Below are 21,427 nucleotides of genomic sequence, written 5' to 3' on the forward strand. Positions count from 1 at the left end.
CCAGCAGTGGAATAGCGGGGTCAAATGGGACTTCCGGTCCTAGTTCTTTGAGGTATCTCCATACTGATTTCCACAGTGCTTGCACCAGTCTACACTCCCACCAGCAGTGGAGCAGGGTTCCTCTTTCCCCACAGCCCCGCCACCATTTGTTATTGGTTGATTTCATAATAGCAGCCATTCTTTCTGGAGTGAAGTGGAATCTCAGCGTTGTTTTCATTTGCATCTCTCGAATGACCAGTGATGTTGAACATTTTTTCATGTATTTATTGGCTATTTCTACTTCTTTGTCTGAGAAATGTCTGTTCATTTCAGATGCCCATTTTTGGATTGGGTCTTTAGATTTGGGAGGTCTGATCTTTTTAAGTTCTTTATAGATTCGAGATAGTAGACCTTTGTCTGAGGAAGAGCAGGTGAAGATTTTTTCCCACATTGTTGGTTGTCTCTTCACACTGCTGGTGGTTTCTCTTGCTGTGCAGAAGCCTTTTAATAAGAAGAGATCCCATTTGTTGATTGTTTGTGCTAGGTCACGGGCAACTGAGGTTTTGTTCATAAAATCTTTTCCTACACCGATGTCTTCAAGGGTTCTACCTAACCTCTGTTCCAACTGGTTCAGAGTTTCTATTTTAATATTTAGATCTTGAATCCATTTTGATTTTAGTTTAGTGCATGGTGAGAGATACAGGTCTAGTTTGAATCTTTGGCAAGTTGAAGCCCAATTTTTCCAGCACCATTTATTAAAGAGGCTATCTTTCCTCCAGTGAGGGTGTTTGGCTCCTTTGTCAAAGATGAGATGGCTGAGTGTGTCTGGCGTTGTTTCTGCATCTTCTAATCTGTTCCACTGGTCCTCAAGCCTGTTTCTTTGCCAGTACCATGCTGTTTTTTATCACAGTAGCTTTGTGGTAGAGTTGCAGGTTGGGGATTGTGATACCCCCTGCCATGTCTCTGTTACCTAGAATTGCTTTTGCTATTCTGGGTCTCTTCTTGCTCCAAATGAATTTTTGGATTTTTTTCTCGAGGTCTATGAAGTATGCTGCTGGGATCTCAATTGGAATTGCATTAAATCTACATAGCAGTTTTGGAAGTATGGCCATTTTCACTATATTAATCCTTCCTACCCAGGAGCAGGGGATGTCTGTCCATTTTATGATATCATCTTCAATCTCTCTTTTCAGAGTGCCATAGTTTTCAGAGAAGAGGTCTTTGATTTCTTTCGTTAGGATGATTCCTAGGTAGTTCAGTTTTTTGGATGCTATTGTGAAAGGAATTATTTGCCCTATTTCTCTCTCAGTGAGTCTGTCATTGGTGTAGAGGAAAGCTATTGATTTTTGTGTGTTGACCTTGTAACCAGCTACTTGACTGAATTTGGTTATTAAGTCTAGAAGACTTTTGGTCGAGTTCTTGGGGTCTTCTATATAGAGTATCATGTCATCTGCAAATAATGACAATTTGACTTCTTCATTACCTATCTTTATTCCTTTTATTTCTTTCTCTTGTCTAATTGCCGTGGCTAATGTTTCCAGAACTATATTGAACAAGAGTGGTGATAGCGGACATCCTTGTCTTGTTCCTGATTTTAGTGTGAAGGATTTCAGTTTGTGACCATTTAGTATGATATTGGCTGTTGGTTTTTCATAGATGGCTTCTATCAGTTTGAGGTAGAGACCATCTATTCCAATTTTTTGTAGGGTTTTTATCATAAATGCATGTTGGATTTTGTCAAATGCTTTTTCCTGCATCTGTGGAGATAATCATATGGTTTTTGTCCTTGGCTCTATTGATAGAGTGTATTACATTGATTGATTTGCGTATATTGAACCATCCCTGCATCCCTGGGATGAATCCCACTTGATCAGGGTGTATGATCTTCTCGATGATCTTCTGCATTCTGTTTGCCATTATCTTATTAAGGATTTTTGCATCTGTGTTCATTAGTGAGATTGGCCTATAGTTCTCTTTTTCAGTTGGGTCTTTCTCTGCTTTGGGGATCAAGGTGATGCTTGCTTCCAGGAATGAATTTGGGAGTCTTGCTTCCCTTTCAATTTCACTGAAGAGTTTAAACAGTAGTGGCAGCAGTTCCTCTCTAAATGTCTTGTAGAATTCAGCAGTGAAGCCATCAGGGCCCGGCCTTTTCTTAGTTGATAAGTTTTTAATTACATTTTCAATTTCATTGGTTGATATTGGGTTGTTCAGAATTTTTAGGTCTTCTTCGTTCAACTTTGGTAATTCATATGTATCTAGGAATCTGTCCATTTCTTCTGTGTTGTACATCTTATTGGCGTATAGGTTCTGGAAGTTAGGTATTGATGATCATCTGGATTTCTGCTGGGTCCGTTGTAATTTCACCCTTTTCATTCCTAACTGCATGGGTTTGGGCCTTTTCTTTCCTTTTTCTGACAAGGTTGGCTAAAGGTTTGTCAATTTTGTTGATTCTTTCGAAGAACCAACTCTTGGCTTCATTGATTTTTTTTGTATCGTTCTCTTAGTCTCCATTGCATTGATTTCTCCTCTGATCTTTATAATTTCCTCCCTTGTATGAGCTTTGGGGTTGTCCTGCTCTTCTTTTTCTAGAAGCTTGAGGCTCAGCATCAGGTTGTTTAATTGGGCTCGTTCTGTTTTCCTAATATGCGTATTCACCGCTATGAATTTCCCTCATAAGACAGCTTTCATTGTGTCCCATAGATTCCGATATGTTGTACTGTCATTGTCATTTAATTGAAGGAACTGTCTGATTTCTTCTTTAATTTCCTCTGTGACCCATTGGTTATTCAGAAGTGTGTTGTTCAATTTCCACGTGTTTATGAAATTTTTTGAGTTTCTTTTGCTGTGGATCTCCAATTTCATCACACTATGGTCTGATAATGTACAGGGGATAACTTCAGTTCCTTTGCACTTACTTAAACATGTTCTATGTGTGAGTATGCGGTCTGTTTTGGAGAATGACCCATGTGCAGCTGAGAAGAATGTGTATTCTGACTTTGTGGGGTGGACGACTCTGTAAACATCTGTTAAGTTCATTTGTTCACGAGTTCGATTGAGTTCTAGTATTTCATGACTTATTTTTAGTCTAGTTGATCTATCTATCTGTGACAGTGGGGTGTTGAGGACCCCCACTACAATTGTATTAGTGCATATATGACTTTTCATGTCCGTTAGTATTTGTTTTATATAGTTGGGTGCACTAGTGTTTGGTGCATAGATATTTATGATTGTCATCTCTTCCTCTTGGATTCTTCCCTTTACAAGGATGTAGCGTCCTTCTTCGTCTCTCTTAATCAGTGTTGGTTTGAAATCTACTTGATCTGCCAAGAGGATAGCTACTCCTGCTTTCTTTCGGGTTCCTGTCACATGGAGTATTGTTTTCCACCCTTTAACTTTCAGTCTATGAGTTTCCTTTTGAATGAAATGTGTTTCTTGTATGCAGCATATTGTTGGATTTTGCTTCTTGACCCATTCTGCCAGTCTATTTCTTTTGATTGGTGAATTGAGACCATTAACGTTGATGGTTATAACTGAAACGTACTGACTTGTCATTGCCATGACTTTTTCTTTTTGTTGGGTTCTCCCCCTTTACGTTTAATTTCTTGTCATGCCAGATGAGTTCATTCTGCTTTGCTTCCTGGAGTTGTGATCCTCAATGTCTGTTCCTAGGATATTGTGTAAAATTCTTTGGAGTGCTGGTTTGGTAGTCACGAAGTTCCTAAGGTGCTCTTTGTCATGAAAGTATCTTATTTCTCCATCCATTTTGAAAGATAGTTTTGCAGGGTACATCCATCTGGGTTGGAGGCTGTTTTCTTTGAGGGCTTGGAATATGTCACTCCAAGCTCTTCTTGCCTTGATGGTTTGTGTTGAGAAGTCTGCTGTGATTCTGATGGGCTTTCCTTTGTATGTGATTTGTTTCTTTTCTCTGACTGCTTGGAGAACTTTCTTCTTCCGTTGGGTTTCTGGAATCTTAACAATTATATGCCTATGTGTAGATTTTTTTTGATCAAGGCTATTTGGAGTCCTATATGCCTCACTTATCTGTATGTCAAGCTCTTTTCCCCTGCTTGGGAAGTTTTCTGCCATTATTTCTGTGAAGAGATTTTTTATGTCATCTCTACTCTCTCCTGTTTCTTCATTGAGCCCAATCAGTCTTATGTTATTCTTCTTTGCGTCATCTAGCAGCTGCTGGATTGATTTCTCATGTTCCCTTATAATTTTGAAGCAATTTTTCTTTTCCTGGTCACTAACTGCAATCTTATCTTCTATATCTGAAATTCTGTCCTCACACTGGCTCATTCTGCTGTGTAGACTTTCAATGGAGTTTTTCATGTCCTGGAAATCTATTTGCATCTGTTCTATGGATTCCATTTGTTTCTTATGTTGGGATTCCATCATGTTCCTGAGCTCCTCTCTAGATTTATTAATCATGTCTTGCACTAGGGGCACAATTTCTCCTGTTATCTGAGAAATTATTTCTGATTTCATTTTTTCCAGATCCCCTTTTGTTGCCAGTTCAGTGGGTCCAGGTGGTTGAGTATCAGAGGGTTCCATCTCATTTCCCTTTGGGGTCGCTGTAGGTGATCTGGAAATCTGGTTTTGAGACTTGTTTACGTGTTTTCTCATTTCGACTGGGCCAGGGGGCTGTTAGCGCCTGCACGGATTACCTCCTCTGAGCTGGGTGAGGTGGGACAGGGGCCGGGAACAGCGGTAGGGATGGTGACCCAAAAGCCCTTTCCTGTGGGCTGGGAGCAGCGGGAGGGATGGTGGCCGGGAAGCCCTTTCCTCTGGACCAGGAGCAGTGGGATGGTGGCTCAGAAGCCCCTCCCTCTGGGCCGGGAGCGGTGGGAGGGATGGTGGCCTGGAAGCCCCTTCCTCTGGGGCAGGAGCAGCGGGACAGAAGGTGGCCCAAAAGCCCTTTCCTCTAGGCTGGGAGCAGCGGGAGGGACGGTGGCCGGGAAGCCCCTTCCTCTGGACCAGGAGCAGTAGGACAACGGCTCAGAAGCCCCTACCTCTGGGCTGGTACAGCTGGACTCAGTACTTTGGTCTGGTGGTCTGTTGTCCTCTGCGTCTTTGTAATGTGGAACCAGGTGGCTGCCTGTCTGCAGCGGGGTGATTTGGCATGTTCTGTGTGACTCAGGACCTTGGTAGGGCATGGACAGACCTGCCTGTCTACAGCGGGGTGATTCAGCGTCTTCCGCGCGACCCAGGCTACAGTCTCTTAAACTGAATTTCCAAGTGACCACAGCAAAGAAGGAAAGTTATCAGTAACAGGAATTTCACCATCCCAAGAAGAAAACACAGGGTACACAAAAATGCTCCTAGCTTTCACATAAATGTTAAAGATGTGGTACACAATATCCACAATAATATTCTTATAAGAATCTAAAAAAAAAAACAAAAAAAAAGAATCTATCTTGAAAAACTATTTTACACATGCATCTTATACAACATATTAGCTCCTGTCTGCTCCTCAGCTGCTTCTCACACCATTCCCTGTCTTACTGACTTCTTGTCTTATTTGATAACATTTCCAAACTAAGTATCTTATATTCTAACCTATATACCCACAAACACCATATTCCATATAGCCCTCCCCCCAATCTCTTCACATCCCCAGTAGTCATGATACAGGTGCTTGATAAATGTTGCTGAATCCTTTAAAAGATGGAAATTGAGCTAATTAAGTGAATGGTGACTCAGTGAAAGCAGTTTTGTTGAGAATGGAAATAATGTCATCCAAAAACTAATAATTCAGTTTGATTCAGAAATAAATCTTGTAACAATGCAGAGGATGCAAATTGGCATCCCTCAAGTGGAAAGAACCTCCATATGTCTTATTTATCCTACAATGTTATAAGCAGCGAGGAACATTAAATAAAAACTTTGGGTTTTTTTGGTACCAGGGATTGAACTCGAGTCCTTGCGCTTGCACAGCAGGCGGCAAAACCACTGAGCCAAATCCCCGGCCCTAAATAAAAACTTTTAAGGAAAAAATTACTACATAAATACCTACTACAGCATCACAAAAGATGGGCTATTATTTTACTCGAATACATTTAGAAAGCACAGTCCCTGACATTCTGGAGTTGCTCTAACTAAAGAACACTTGCCTTCCTGATCTCACTACTCTTTGTTCCTAATTCTGTACTTCAGAGTTAAAAAAAAATCAGCCAGATCACACTTGTGCCTACACCTGTAAAGCAGGAATAATAATAACTACTCCCAAAAGATTACTGGGAAAACATAAATGAATTAATGCATGTAAAATGCTTAGAAAAGTACCTGATACTTGGTCTCAATGCATGTTTTTTAACCTACAATAAAGAAAGATGCAGTGTTTAAAAAACAAAATTGTGTTTTTTGATCCCTGATCAGGGTACTCAAACTCATCTACAAGACAAGGCAAATAACACATTAGTTAAAACATGTGCAAACCAATATGCCTAGCATTTAAAAAAAAAAAAAAGACAGATGAAGAGGCAGATCTAAGGTAAATTGTCTCTTGTATCCACCCTTGTTTTATCCTGACCTAACTAACCACTAAATTCACTAACAGAAATAGTTCTGGGGAAGAAAATGGAAATTAGCAGAAGTAATGATTTTTTTTCTTGGTGGTACTGGGGATTGAACCCAGGACCTTTGCACTGAGCTATATCCCCAGTTTTTGTTTGTTTGTTGTTGTTTTTGGGTACGGGGGATCAAACTCAGGTCTTTGTGCTTGTGCAGCAGGCAGTGAAACCACTGAGCTAAATCCTGGGCCCCTTGTTTGTTTGTTTGAAGCAAGGTCTCACAAAGTTGCCCAGCCTGGGTTAAACTTACGATTCTCTTGCCTCAGTCTCCCAGAGCTCTAGGATTACAGCCACGTGCCTTCATACCTGGCTAATTTTTTATCATTCCTTCAAAAGGTATGCTACAGAACAACCACAAAAAATGAAAACTGGGCTGGGGTATAGCTCAGTGGTGGAGCATTTGCCTTCCATGCACAAAGCCCTGGGCTTGATCCCTAGAATCATGAAGAGACAAGAAATGAGGAAGGAAGAAATATCCCCAAGAGTACCAAATTTAACATTTATTATATCTATCATTTCTTCTTTTAATGCAATTTTAAAACTTTAAAAGTTTCTCAAGCATTTTGGGATAAAATTAGTCTGCTCTTCTAAATGTATCTCTAACCATCTTTGTAAGCCAAAAAATAAAATCATAAATGAGATAAAACATAAAATAGAATCATTTAAAAAATATGTATGTGAACACAAAAAAATAACCCTCAGTTTTGTCCTGATGTATTTTCTGCCCTGATAATTATCCTGTCTCTTTTTTCTATAGGGCAAACCCAACAGAAAGGAAAGCTTCAAATATATAGTACACTATTTCTCTCTAAAAGTAAAAGACAGAAATCTAACTGCACAAAGTGAAATGAAGCTCACTTTAAAGCTTCCATACAGATGAAATTCACCAAAAAGAAACTCCACCACATACACTTCACACTAACTTAATGGTAATGTGTTCAACTCTTTATAAACTTATTTCTTAAAAGAATAAATATAGCAAAAAATTTTAGGTGCAACAGTGTGATACCACAGGGTAACTGCCAGCAAATCCATGTTTACCCTGTGTGTGACCCTCAGCAAAGAGCCGCCCTTAAAGTCCACAATCTTTTCCTGCTCTTTTCTCTCCAGCCACAGTAGCCTTTTGTAACCCTCCTTCACTAACAGCATTCTGCCAAAGACTACAGGAAGAACATTAATACACAGAACCTGGCTGCAGCAATCTCAGTTTGAGTACTGCAAAATATTTTACCAACACCTCAGTGATTAGCAAACTACAGTTAGAAGCCAGACTTCATGTTACCCTAAGATTTAATGATTCTTATGTGGATTCTGTGTTTTCAGATATTCATTTCTTCTGTTTGTGCAAACAGATATGCAATACATGTTATTTCTGGAGAATTAAAAAGTGAACTTCATAAACCATGCTAAAAATAAAACATTAATACTCTTGTAGGAAACTGAAACTACCAAGCAACTTGAAAAATTCACTGCTCAAATTCCTTCAAGTGTAAATAAGGTTCTGCAATATTTTCTTTCTTCTAACATTCTCCTAAAGATATATTACAAGTTTACTGTGCATATGCTTGGGATATCATTTTTCCACTTCTCATCATATGATCAATCTCAAGTGTACCATAATTCATTTCCTTTAAATATTTTTCTATTGGGATGGCTCATCTGTATGCTCTTTGAATCTCACAAATATTCAGTCTTTTTGACCAATCTAACTTTTGTACAGAGAATAATAACATACACCACTAGTTATAATTCTATAAATGTCATTCTTTTCCAATTGACTATCATGCTATCTGTAAGTGGCTCTGAAGACAAAGAAGGTAATATATTTAACTGGAAGTTTACATATAGTCATAGAATACTACAGACACTCTTTAAGTGTAAGAATTTCCCCACCCTTTTCTGGGTATTGCTTTATCTATAACACCTATGATACCTATCTTTAGTACCTACAAGAGTGTTCAGTAAATATATTCTCAACATATGAAAACTGGCAGATTCTTATATTGCTAATTTAAAAATAGTATATTGCCTGAACAAAAAAAGGGGCGGAGGGTAAATCCTTCTAGAGCACAGACTCCCACTGATCCTAGGATCTAATTAAGGAAACACCAACATTCACAAGAGTGATCTCTTGACAGAGACAAACAACCAAATCAAAATATTGAAAAGGAAGCAAAACACACTACCATAGGGCTGGGGATTTAGCTCAGTGGTTTCGCTGCCTGCTGCGCAAGCGCAAGGACCCAAGTTCGATCCCTGGTACCAAAAAAAACCCACCACACTACCACATTCCTAAAGACTGTTTTTAAACTGGTAAAACTGATAAGGGAAATACAATGTTCAAAGTATACGAAATTATACATTTCTCTTTGAGATATTAAATAGTCTTTTGCATGTTTAGATAATGTATTAACAACAAATGGTCAAAATTATGTAATTTCTAAAAAGAAAGCTTATAAGAGTGTCATTACCAAAAATCATATACTTCCGTACAACCACTAGAGAACTAATATAACTGCAAAGGAAACTCCCACAATAATAGCAAACCTTTCCAATATTCAGCTGATTTTTAAATGTTTATAAGTGCAATAGTCAAAGGCATACAAGCTGTTACATTTTAAATGTGTAATAGCTTAAACTAAAATATGTAAGTTAAAATTAAAACAAATTCTGATGTTGACTTTACTCTAAGCCTTGCCAAATACTTCATAATGAAACTTTGTATTTTTAGAGCACCAGCAATATGTGATATAGCAAAAATATGTAAGAATGTATGAAATGATTTTGAAAATTTTAAGAATCTACTATCATTACTATGGTTCAATCAGGCTTGAAAATTGGCCAATATCAATATTGCTTTCTCTTTTTTTGGTACCGGGGATCGAACTCAGGTCTTTACGCTTGCGTGGCAGGCAGCGAAACCACTGAGCTAAATCCCCGGCCCTCAATATTGCTTTCTAACCTACCAAAGCCACTAAAACAAACCATAAAAGTCTTATCAGGCTGAACATCACCTATGTAGCAGGCTTCTAAAATCTAATCTAGCTCCATCACGAAGACCATACCAAAACACCTTAAACACAAACTATTCTACAAGCCAACTGACAATATTCTTCAAAATGTCAATGTTACAAAAGACAAAAGGGGGGGAGGGTATGAAGGAACTGTATTAGCTCTCCATTGCTGAGACCAAATACTTGACATAAATCAACCTAATGTGGCTCATGGACTCAGTTCAAGATTGGCTGGCCAAAGGCAGAAACATTATGGTGGAAGAAAGGTGCTCATTTAATGGCAGCCAGGGAGGAGAGCAAAAAGAAAAAAGAAGAGTGAGGAAGGGGTCAAGGACAAGAAAGACCCTTCAAAGGTACATATACACCCAACACTCTCCACCCCCACCACAGCCACCAGTGACCTACCTCCTTCCTCATAGCCCATTCATCTACGAACTCATCAAATGAGGGTTGCACTCTCCTGGTCCAATCAGATCTCCAGGCCTGCACCACCTCTGAAAATTGGTTCGCTGCAGATCAACCCTTCAATACATGATTGGGGGGGGGGGGGAACACTTCATATTTAAACCATACATGAAATATCCTAATGAAACCAAGAGACATCTCCACCAAATGCAGTGCATAAACATTAACTAGATCTTTGACTAGGGAAAAACAGCTAAAAACATACCTGGGAAATAAATGAGAAGATTTAAATAGAAACTATATATTGAATGATATTATAGATCTTGAATATGATAAGAACAATATAGTTATTTTAGAAAATATTCTTGTTCTCAGAAGATGTAGTGAAGTATGTAGAAATGGAGGATCATGAAGGTAGCAACTTACTTTCAAATGGTCTGGCTTAAAAACATATGTAACTAAAGTACACGTAGGGCCAGGGATTTACCTCAGTGACACTGGCGCCTGCCTTGCAAGCGCAAGGTCTGGAGTTCGATCTCCAGTACCAAAAAAAAAAAAAAAGTAAATGTGGAAAAATGTTAATATAATGGAACCTCAAGTTACGACCAGCCTGACATATGAACAATTTGGGTTAAGGCAATGGAAGATCCAACTGTCTCTTGTTATCTATACTGTGTACCCAGGTAAATATACAGATCTCAGCTGTACTGACTTACACCCAACATGAGTTAAAATCAGCAAGAAAACCAATCAAGTTCATAAGTCAAGGATCCACTGTAACTGGTTAATAGAAAAGAAATGAATACAATTCTTTGGTATGCTATTCTTCCAACATTTCCACAGATTTTGTTTTTCCAAATAAAAATTGGACAAAAAATGTCATTAGACAAAAAGAGTTTTTTCATTTTTCAATTTAATTCAATGAAAATATTATAAAACACTGTTTACACAATGAAAAATTCAACTTGTAAAATTTCTTATGGCTTAAAATAATAACTGATCTTGATTCTTCTTATAGATGTGGATACCTTTAATTATAAAGAAAATTTCTATATTTTGATAAAGTATGAATTTCTATTATGAGGCTTGCTATTTATAGCTGGGTTTTTTTGTTATTGTTGTTGTTTTTGAGCCAGGGTCTTGCAATGTATTCCAGGTTGCCCTTGAACTCACTATGAAGCTCAGGCTGGTCTCAAACTCAAGGTGATCATCCTGCCTCAGCCTCCTAAATGCTAGGATTACAGGCGTGTAACCACCACGCCCTGCATGTTATAGCTGTATTTTAAAAGACTTTAGGAGACAGGTAAAAAACTGTCATAAAAGTTAAACAGTTACCCTAATAAAACAGTCAATGAAGTCATAAAGCTGTGTGTTTTAGGCACATGCCTACTATTATCCCAGCTACTTAGGAGGCTGAGATAGGACCACTGTTAAGTCAAGGACCAGCCTGAGCAACACTGAGATCCCGTCTTGAAAGACAGAAAGAAATAAGGGAAGAATGAAAAGCTCCAATACTGAGATACCATCTTACTCCAAAAAGAATGGCTATCATCAAGAAATCAAATAACAACAAATGCTGGCAAGACTGTACGGAACAAGGAACTTTTTTACATTGTTAGTGAGAATGTAAACTAGTACAATCACTATGGAGACCAGCAAAAAAACTAAAAATAGAAATTCCATCTTACCCAGCTATTCCTCTTTGGTATCTTCCCAAAAGATTTAAAGACTATCACAGTGATATCCATGTTTATAGCAGCACAATTTATAATAGCTAAATCTTGAGAGCAGCCTGTATATGTCCACAAACAGATGAAATGATAAAGTAAGTGGTATTTACACACAATGTAAATAAAAAAGGATAAACTTGAGGCATTTGTAGGTAAATGGATGCACCTCCAGACCATGATGTTTAAAACACAAGTTTAAAATCATATGGTTTCTCTTACTTGAGAAACCCAAAATATAAAGAGCAAAATAAAAGATAAAATAACAGGAAGTAGGAAGGTTTTTTTCAAATGGAAAGGAAAACAAGAGAGGGAGGGAAGTGGAAGGAGGGAGAGGAAAAGGAGTAAAAGAGACTTGAGGAAAAAAGTGGAAATAGAACTTTTGCAAATGGGATGGGGAATAAGAGTTAAAAGGAGCAGGGAGGGATGAGAGGGGAAAGAGGATGAAAAAATAAAAGAGGTGTTAGGTACATGTACAAACTCCCCTATGATAAATATAATCTTACGTGATGCAAATATGTACTAATAAAAAAGAAACCTATAAAATTGTTTTAAAAAATTTTAAAAGAATGAAAACCTCAATGTACTTGTATTAGCAGCATTTTCACAGAAATTACCCAAAGTCAAGAAGGTTCGCTATTTGCTTTCTTCATAGCCTTTCACAGAGAAATGTGACTTGGAATATCTAACACATGCAAAGGTCCCAAATTTTAACTTCCCATTCCCTTTCCACTAACAAAATTAGGTTACAACACTCACAGAAACAAGGAAAACTAACAGAGTAAAAACAATAAAGACCTCTATGTATATATAAACTAGGAAGCATTTTCTTATTCTTTAACTGTATGTGGTTGCCAGAATTAGGCAAAGAAGAAAGTAAAAGAGAATGGTTATCATTTTTCTTTCAAGATGGAGAAGAAAAAAGTCAGAAATCAGGTGATTTTTCCAATATCATTAATTTGATTTATTTCAGACTACAAATTCCTTTCTGTGACTTATGACCATATAGTACAAAGAAGCCAGTACAGTAAGTCCCCAATTCATAAACGAGTTCCATTTTGGGAGAGGGTTCGAAAAGTCAGATTCATTTCCAACAAAGTGAGTCTTATGTACCTTTGATACAAATATACAATGTGAAGCAAAAAAAAAATCCAAATATGAGGTCCATTCGGATCTGTGAATGTTCACAACTCAAATGTTCATAAGTCAGCGACTTAACATACTAGGTGTGGTGGCCTATGCCTATAATCCCACCTACTCAGGAGGCTGAGGCAGGAAGATTGAAATTTCAAGGCTAGCCTAGGCAACTTAAGTCAACTCAGTCTCAAAATAAAACTTTAAAAGAAGGATGTAATTCAGTAGTACAGTGCCTTCATAACATATGTTCAATTCCCAGCACAAATGAACAAACAAAAGATGGAGGGAGGGAAAAAGAATGTAGGGAGGAAGGAAAAAAAAGAGATTATTTAAGAAAAGATCATTTTAAAATAAAATAATAAAAAATTGGTGTCCCACTGCATATCTTTAAATTGAAAAATGTATAGTCAGTGGCCACTGCAGTAAATACAGATAAGGCAATTAGATATCTATTCTCATATATATATATTTTTTTAATTTTATTGGTACATTTTAGGTATACAATATAAAGACATTCACTATTGGAAATTTGTACCTTTACATAATATATTTTTATTCTTATTTTTCCCCAAATCCTGCCCTCCCTTCAACCCCTCCACCTTCCCTATTTACAAAGTCTTTGTTTCCATTTTTTCATTTTCTCACGTTAATGCCATTCCCTTTCTTGCTTTCCCCTACCCCTCCCACTTCCCCTTCCCATTTGCACATTTTCTTCCTATTTCACATTATCTATTATACATTTTGATCCTTATTTATACTTTCAGTTCCTCACACCACAGAAACTATTCAGTATTTACACATGTCTGCCTTATTTATTCCACTTAAGAGTACCACCTCAATGTGCATCCATTTAGCCATAAATGCCTCTAATTTCTCGATTTTTATGGCTGAGTAGTACTCCATTTTATTAAAAAAAAAAAAAAACACATCTTCTTCATCCAGTCTCCAGTTGATGGGCATTTGGGCTGTTTCTAAGTTTTAGCTTTTACAAACTGTGCCGCTATGAACATGGGTGCACATATATTATTGTAGTACAATTCTTTTAATTCTTTTGGGAAGATACCAGAAAGGGAATAGCTGGGTTAAATGGGATCTCTACTCCTAATTCTTAAGAGGTATCTTCATACTGATTTCCACAGTGGTTGCACCAGTCTACACTCCCACCAACAGTGGAAAAGGGTTCCTTTTTTCCCACAGCCCCACCAACATTTTTTATTGGTTGATTTCATGATAGCAGCCATTCTTTCTGGGGTGAAGTGGAATCTCAGCGTTGTTTTCATTTGCATCTCTCGAATGACCAGTGATGCTGAACATTTCTTCATATTTTTTTTTTTTGCTGCTTCTACTTCTTTGAGAAAAGTCCGTTCATTTCAGATGCCCATTTTTGGATTGGATCTTTTTTTTTTTTTTGGTACCAGGAATCGAACTTGGGTCCTTGCACTTGCACAGCAGGCAGCGAAACCACTGAGCTAAATCCCCAGCCCAGGATCTTTAAATTTGAGGAGTCTGATTTTTTTTAAAGTTCTTTATATATTCTAGATATTAGTCCTTTGACTGAGGAACAGCTGGTAAAATTTTTTTCCCACGTTGTGGGTTGTCACTTCACTCTGTTGGTGGTTTCTCTTGCTGTGCAGAAGCTTTTTAATAAGATGAGATCCCAGTTGTTGATTCTTTGTGCTAGTTCCTTTGCGATTGAGGTATTGTTCATAAAGTCTTTACTTACACCAATGTCTTCAAGAGTTTACCTAACTTATCTTCTAGCAGGTTTAGTGTTTCTGTTTTAATATTTAGATCTATGATCTGTTTTGATTTTAGTTTAGTGCATGGTAAAAAATATGAGTCTAGTTTTAATCTTTGGCAAGTTGAAACCCAGTTTTTTCAACACCATTTATTAAAGAGGCTATCTTTCCTCCAGTGAGGATGTTTAGCTCCTTTGTCAAAGATGAGGTGGCTGAGGGTGTCTGGAGCTGTTTCTGAATCTTCTAATCTGTTCCACTGGTCCTTGGGTCTGTTTCTTTGCCAGTACCATGCTGTTTTTATCATAGTAGCTTTGTGGTTTCAAATTTAGTAGAATAGCTGGATAAAAACTCAACACACAAAAATCAACAGCTTTCTTTTACACGAACAACAGACTCACTGCAAAAGGAACTGGAGAAACACCTCCTTTCACAATAGCATCCAAAGGAATCAACCTAACGAATGAAATCAAAGACCTCTACTCTGAAAACTATAGCACTCTGAAAAAAGAGATCTAAGAGGATATCAGAAAATGGAAAGACATCCCTGGCTCCTGGATAGGAAGAACCAATATAGTAAAAATGGCCATACTTCCAAAACTGCTATATAGATTCAATGCAATCCCAATTGAAATACCAGCAGCATACTTCACAGACCTTGAGAAAACAATCCAAAAATTTGTTTATAACAAGAAGAGACCTAGGATAGCAAAAGCAATTCTAGGCAACAAAGACAAGGTAGGGGTATCATAATCCTCGACTATTCTCATACATTTTTAAATACTTTTGAGCAAAAAATTAAAACTCTTCTCTCCAAAAGATCATTTAATGAGTAATAATAGTTCCTCTAGTTTAGAATCTCTCCCTCTCCCTCTCCATTTCTCTATGTAGTCCAGGCAGGCCTTGAACTTTTTATCTTCCTGTCTCAGCCTCCTGAGCGCTAGGATAATAGGCACAGCCCACCACTGGGCTTTGGAGTACATACTTTCTTTAATCCTCCCTCCGGTATTCCTCCTTCAACAATGAAATCTCTACACAGCGCACATGGCGGGGGAAGAGGTGTTTCATTAATTCTGTCAATAAGATACATTTTTAAAACATTTTGAGATCTCTGAAATCAGGCTACAACTAACCATGACATTATCTCCTAACTGCTGTTAGTATACATGGGAATTTGGTTGCTGGTCTATGGCTTGAGGAGACAACTGTGACTTCTAGGTATTTCTACCCACAAATACTTAAGTACTATCTCTGATTGTTGTCTGAAAAATCTTATTGTGATATTTTCTGCTAAGAAAAAGGAACTTCCTGTATGAAAACTTGGAGGATGGTATCAGCAATACTGAAAAATTTTCTGCAAGCAGTACTGGGGGCACTCTGAAACAAGGCATCATGAAGTAATATAAAAGGTAATACTGTGGAAAGAACAAGGAGATTGATGGTTCTGATCTAAAAGTTACTCAGAAGGGTCATATTCTAAACATAAAAATGTTTTAGTAATACCTTAACCAACTTACTATATTTATATATCCCTTTTTACATATGCCCAACATAGATAAATTTTTAATATCTCTTCTAATTAATTCTGAAATTTCTCTCAAAAAATGTAAGCAAATAATAGAGCACACTGTCACACATTGCAACATTTTTTTATTAAAACAAAACATCAATTTTCTCCTTAAAAAAAAAGCCAAAAATACCTTTAAATGTATATTATCCAAGGTAACAGTAACATGGGAAACAGGCATTTTTATATATTTCTATCAAGAACATAAATATTTTACATAGTGCATTGGGTAATATTCCTAAAGCCTTAAACATGTATGGATCTTCTGACCCCCAAAATTAATTATAGGAACTGGTACAAGGCAATAATCAGGGATGTATGCAAAGCAAAATGGTAGGATTGAACCCAGGGCCTTTACACTGAGCCAAACCCCTAGCTCTTTTATTTTTTAATTTTGAGATAGAGTCTTCCTAAGTCACTAAGTTGCCTAGGCTGGACTCAAAGTTGTGATAATCCTGCTCAAGCCTCCTGGAGTGCGAGGATTTTTTTTCCTTCTTCTTTATAATGTACACACACACACACACACACACACACAAAGAGCTTTCACTATTTTTATATCCACATGAAGAAAATCTTTCATCTCTTTGAAATTATATTGGAGATTTCTAATACTGTATCTTCAGAACAATATTATGTCCTTCACTAAAATAACTAAATTACAGTGAAATAATAAATTCAAGTATAAAAGTGATTTAGGAAATTTCTACATAAAATCTTTCAAAAATAAGGGAGTAAACTACAATCCCTCCCCCCTCCGCCTCCCCCTCCTCCCTCCCTCTTGGTTTCTCTATGTAGATCAGGTAGGCCTTGAACTTTTGATCCTCCTGTCTCAGCCTCCTCAGTGCTAGGATAATAGGAGCAAGCCACCACTGGGCCTAAGGATCGATGAATCCCACACAAGAAAGAAAAACATTCATGATAAGGCCTATGCAGCAATCACAGAGAACCTAGACTAAAGCAAGAGACTGCAGGTTGCAGAAAAGAGGCCTCTGACAAAAGGGAGGTTTCAATGAACTATTGTGTTTAGTATACTGGAAAAAAAATGAAAGAACCATTAAATAAAAATGGGAATAACAATATTGTTAAGATATGAGTTCTACGAAACTGATCTAAAGATGCAAATAATTCCTATCAAAATCCCAGGCAGCATATTGGGGAAATCAACAAAATAATTCTAAAACATACATGAAATATAAAGAGCCAAGAATAATGAAAGTTCTTAAACTCCCAGAATTGAAATTTAATGTTATAAAGCCATAGCAATTACTACAACAATGACAAAATTTTTTTTAAAAGCCAGATCAATTAAATAAAATCCAGAAATACACTTATATTAGTTACCTAATTCATCACCAAGTATCACCTCACCCCAGTGCAAGGGTACAGGTAGAGTGAGATTTTTCAGTATATGATGCTTCGTCAAATCGATATCCACACAGAAAATGAAATCCTGACCCCACTCCCACATTGCACTCAAGTTTACTTCAGACAGACCACAGAACTAACTGTGAAAGATTAAACAATAAAAATTCCAGAACATTACTTAACAACTTAGGGTAGACTTTTGAGTAACATCAAACTTTTAAATAGGATATAAAAAGCACTGACTATAAAAGAAAATTATATTTCATTAAAACTAAGAATTTGTTTTCATGGAAAGAAATCATTAACAGATTAAAAGGCAAACCACAAACATGACATTTCTACACGAGATTGTAGAGATATCTGCAATACATACATCTGACAAAGGAGTCAAATCCAGAATGTAATCAATAAGAAAACAATGAGAAACTTGAACAGGAAATTCAGAACACATATACTTCATAACAAAACATATCTATGCCCAATCAAGATATAAAAAGTTCCTCAATTTCATGAGTCATCAGGAAAATGCAAATTTAACTTGCAATTCTTTACCACCACATACTCACCAGACAGGCTAAAAAAGTTTTTTAAAAAATACCAAATGTTGGTAAGGACTCAAAGCAACTACTATGTAACTCCCAATCATTGACTACAGGACTGTAAATTGCAATAATCACTGTAGAAGATCATTTCCTAGTATCTTCCAAAGCTGAACATATAAGCTATAACAGAAATTCCATTCCTTAGATATATTCCCAATAAAACATACTCATATAGTCACCTAAAGACACATGTAAGAATGTAGTGCAGGTACTGCTCCTAATAATTACAGCCACTATACTGTCCATAATCAGATATGACAGACATTGACAAATACTTTCCAGGCCATTTCTGGAACTGAAACCTTTGTATATTGCTGATGAGAATGCAAAATGAAAAAGTCATGTTTTTCATAACAATTTGGCCATTTGTTAAAAACTCATGGAATGATATACTTAATGCACACTTTTTTGTGTATATATGTCAATTTTTACAAAGCTTATTTTAAAAAATGAAATACTACTACATACTCATCAAAATGTCAGTCTTTAATTTTAGAGAAAAATATGGGCAAAGATACAGAGCAAGTGCAACTCTCATATGTTGTTGGTGAGAATGTAAACTGGTACACTTTGTAAAACTGCTTCGTTGTATCTACTAAAATAGGATGCACATGTTCCCACTGACCCAGCTATTCTACTCCTATGTTCATACAGCCACCAAAACACATGCATAAAACTTTTGTTCAGAAGCATTAGTCAAAATCATCTAAAACATGAATATAGTCAGGCTGGGGATTTAGCTCAGTGGCACCACACTTGCCTCGCAAGCACAAGATCCTGAGTTCGATCCCCAGTACCTCAAACAAAACAAAACAAAATAAAACATGAATATAAAATTTTCATCATAAGTACAGTGGAAAAATAAATGTAATATATTCATTCAATGGATGCTATAAAGAAGAATCACTCCTATATGCAAAAACAGGTTTGAAACTTAAAATCTTAATGCTAAATCAAAGAAATCAGATACAAGCCAGGTATGGTGGTACACAACTGTAATCCCAGCACTCTTGACAGGCTGAAGCAGGATGATTACAAGTTCGACCCCAACCTGGGCAACTTAGTAACTTGGCAAAAAATAAGGCCAGGCATAGTGATGCATGTCTATAATCCCAGCACTCAAGAGGCTGAAGCAGGAGGATCACTGCAAGGTTAAAGCCAGCTTGGGCTACATAGTGAGTTCACGGCCAAATTGGAATACACAGTGAGGCCCTGTCTCAAACACACATACATACACAGATAAAAATTTAAAAGGAAAGGTCCTGGGTTCAATCCTCAATATGCAATTAAAAAAAAGAAAAAGAAGACAATAAACTCTAGCAAGAAAAGAGTACTAGTTACCACTAAAGGTATGAATTTGATTCCTTCTGGGGTCCCAGTAATGTTCTATATTTTAATTTGGGTAATAGGTATATGACTATATTCAATTCACAAAAAATGTATCAAAAGGTACATTTTAATATTTGTCCATCTTACTATGCATCTGCTATACTGCAATTTTTCAAAATTTGTCTTCCTAAATTTCAATTGTACATCGAGCAAAAGAAGGTAAAGAAATAATTTAAGTAATTCAAGTATTCTCTATAACCTTACTCTACTACCAATAAGGACATATTCTCACATAAGGAACACAAATAGGCTTAAAATAATTAGTGGAGTTTCTCTAAAATTGACAAGAAGTAAAACTGATGTTTAGGTAAACAAGAACACAGAGATAACACTGTCTATAATGTCAAGAAATGTCAAAAAATTAATTAGGAAAACACTGAAGAATAAGAACCAAGACAAATCAATCATCTAAAAGGTATACATGATAAATAATAAGAACATTCTGCAAACTGGCTTTCCATAGAGTGAATTTTCCCAAGTGGAAATTTTGATCTTGAATATGATTTAAAAGTTTAGAAAGATATATTAGATAATTTATGTAGTTTACTTACATTATTATATAGGGTTGTATAAACAAAACCAAATGTAATCCACCTGTTAGTTAAAACTTTTCAAGGGTAAATCTGATCATTAATTAAATGTAATTCCACTGTACTATGTATATATATATGCATACATTTATCTACATATTCATATACACACATATTATACACACATATGTACACATATATCTAGATATAACATAATGTATGTTTATATACATATTGACAAAAAAGATAAAAATTTAAACATAACATTAAGAGCTACAATAGCACTAAAACAGTACCACAATTATATTAAAAGAGAAGCTAGAAAGGCATGGCTTAGTAGTTTAATTTCTCATTTATTATGTCTACAGTTGATAAATCAGGAATCAGTTAGAGGTACCTTATTTAAAGACACAGAAATATCACCAGGAAAACAAAAATAAGCATCTGCTTTTAATCTTATCTGAAGGAGACTGGGACTGGAGCACAAGACTGCTACTTTTTATACAATTTAAAGTATATTTTACATTTTTAATCATGAATGTGAACTACTGGTGATCAAAACTTTGAATCTTATTACCGAAGAATACCATACAAAAATTTTCACTTCATACTCTATTTTTAAAAGCATATTATGGATGTCCATCCAAATTTTATAAATATACATATATTATATATAAGCATATTTGCAGGTATAAAATATATCTGTGAAGGGCACAATAACATTTCCTATTTATTGAGAGGATTAAACTAGATAACATATATAAAATACTCCACAAAGCCAAGTACAAAGTAAAGATTCAATACATTTAGGTATTATTGCTAGTATTTATTATAGATACATAGAAAAAAGGCTCAACAAAAATATTAGAACTTGTGCTGCTTATTATGTGAAGCACTTAATATATTTTATAAACACTCAACATCTGACTAAATCAATTTTATCTAGCTTTTAAGGAATAGATAATTCTCTTCTAAGACTGTCAAATCAAAAAAGACTGATGTTGGGCTGGGGATTTAGCTGAGGGCTGGGGATTTAGCTCAGTGGTTCCACCACCTGCCTCGAAAGTGCAAGGTCCGGAGTTCAATCCCTGGTACCAAAAAAAACCAAAACAAAACAAAACAAAAAAAGACTGATGTCTACCTAACTAATTTGAATAAATTTCAAGTTAAAACCTAAAAAAGCATTAAAAAAGAAAAGCATGCCCTACTGTCATTATATAGAAAGAATGAACAACAGCTGTAGCAGTAGTGGTTACCATGTAGAATATATACTGCATGTTAATTATGCTTTCTAATGTTCTCTTGTATTTTAAATTTTTGCTACAAATACAAGTTTTACAATTTGCTGGGCTATGAGGGGACTCTCTAAAATGGTACTGTACACAGAAAGTAAATACTTTAAAA

At 36.3% G+C, this 21,427-nt stretch overlaps 1 protein-coding gene across 12 annotated transcripts in view; it reads right to left on the minus strand.

Moving 5' to 3' along the window:
- Fchsd2 (FCH and double SH3 domains 2) overlaps window positions 1–21,427 on the minus strand; it is a 311,736-nt gene that overhangs the window by 238,986 nt on the left and 51,323 nt on the right. The window contains exon 3 of one of the 12 annotated variants that reach the window (XM_087211915.1): window positions 9,971–10,087. The exons of the other annotated variants lie outside the window; for them this stretch is intronic. Coding sequence (XP_087068041.1) covers window positions 9,971–9,982 — 12 coding nt within the window. The 5' untranslated portion in view covers window positions 9,983–10,087. The remainder of the gene's footprint in view (window positions 1–9,970; window positions 10,088–21,427) is intronic. 12 annotated transcript variants of the gene reach the window in all.

Source organism: Heterocephalus glaber, unplaced genomic scaffold (genome assembly GCF_053883595.1).
Source record: "Heterocephalus glaber isolate CG9 unplaced genomic scaffold, H.glaber_assembly_v1.0 deba00001428, whole genome shotgun sequence".
NCBI classification, from domain to species: domain Eukaryota; kingdom Metazoa; phylum Chordata; class Mammalia; order Rodentia; family Bathyergidae; genus Heterocephalus; species Heterocephalus glaber.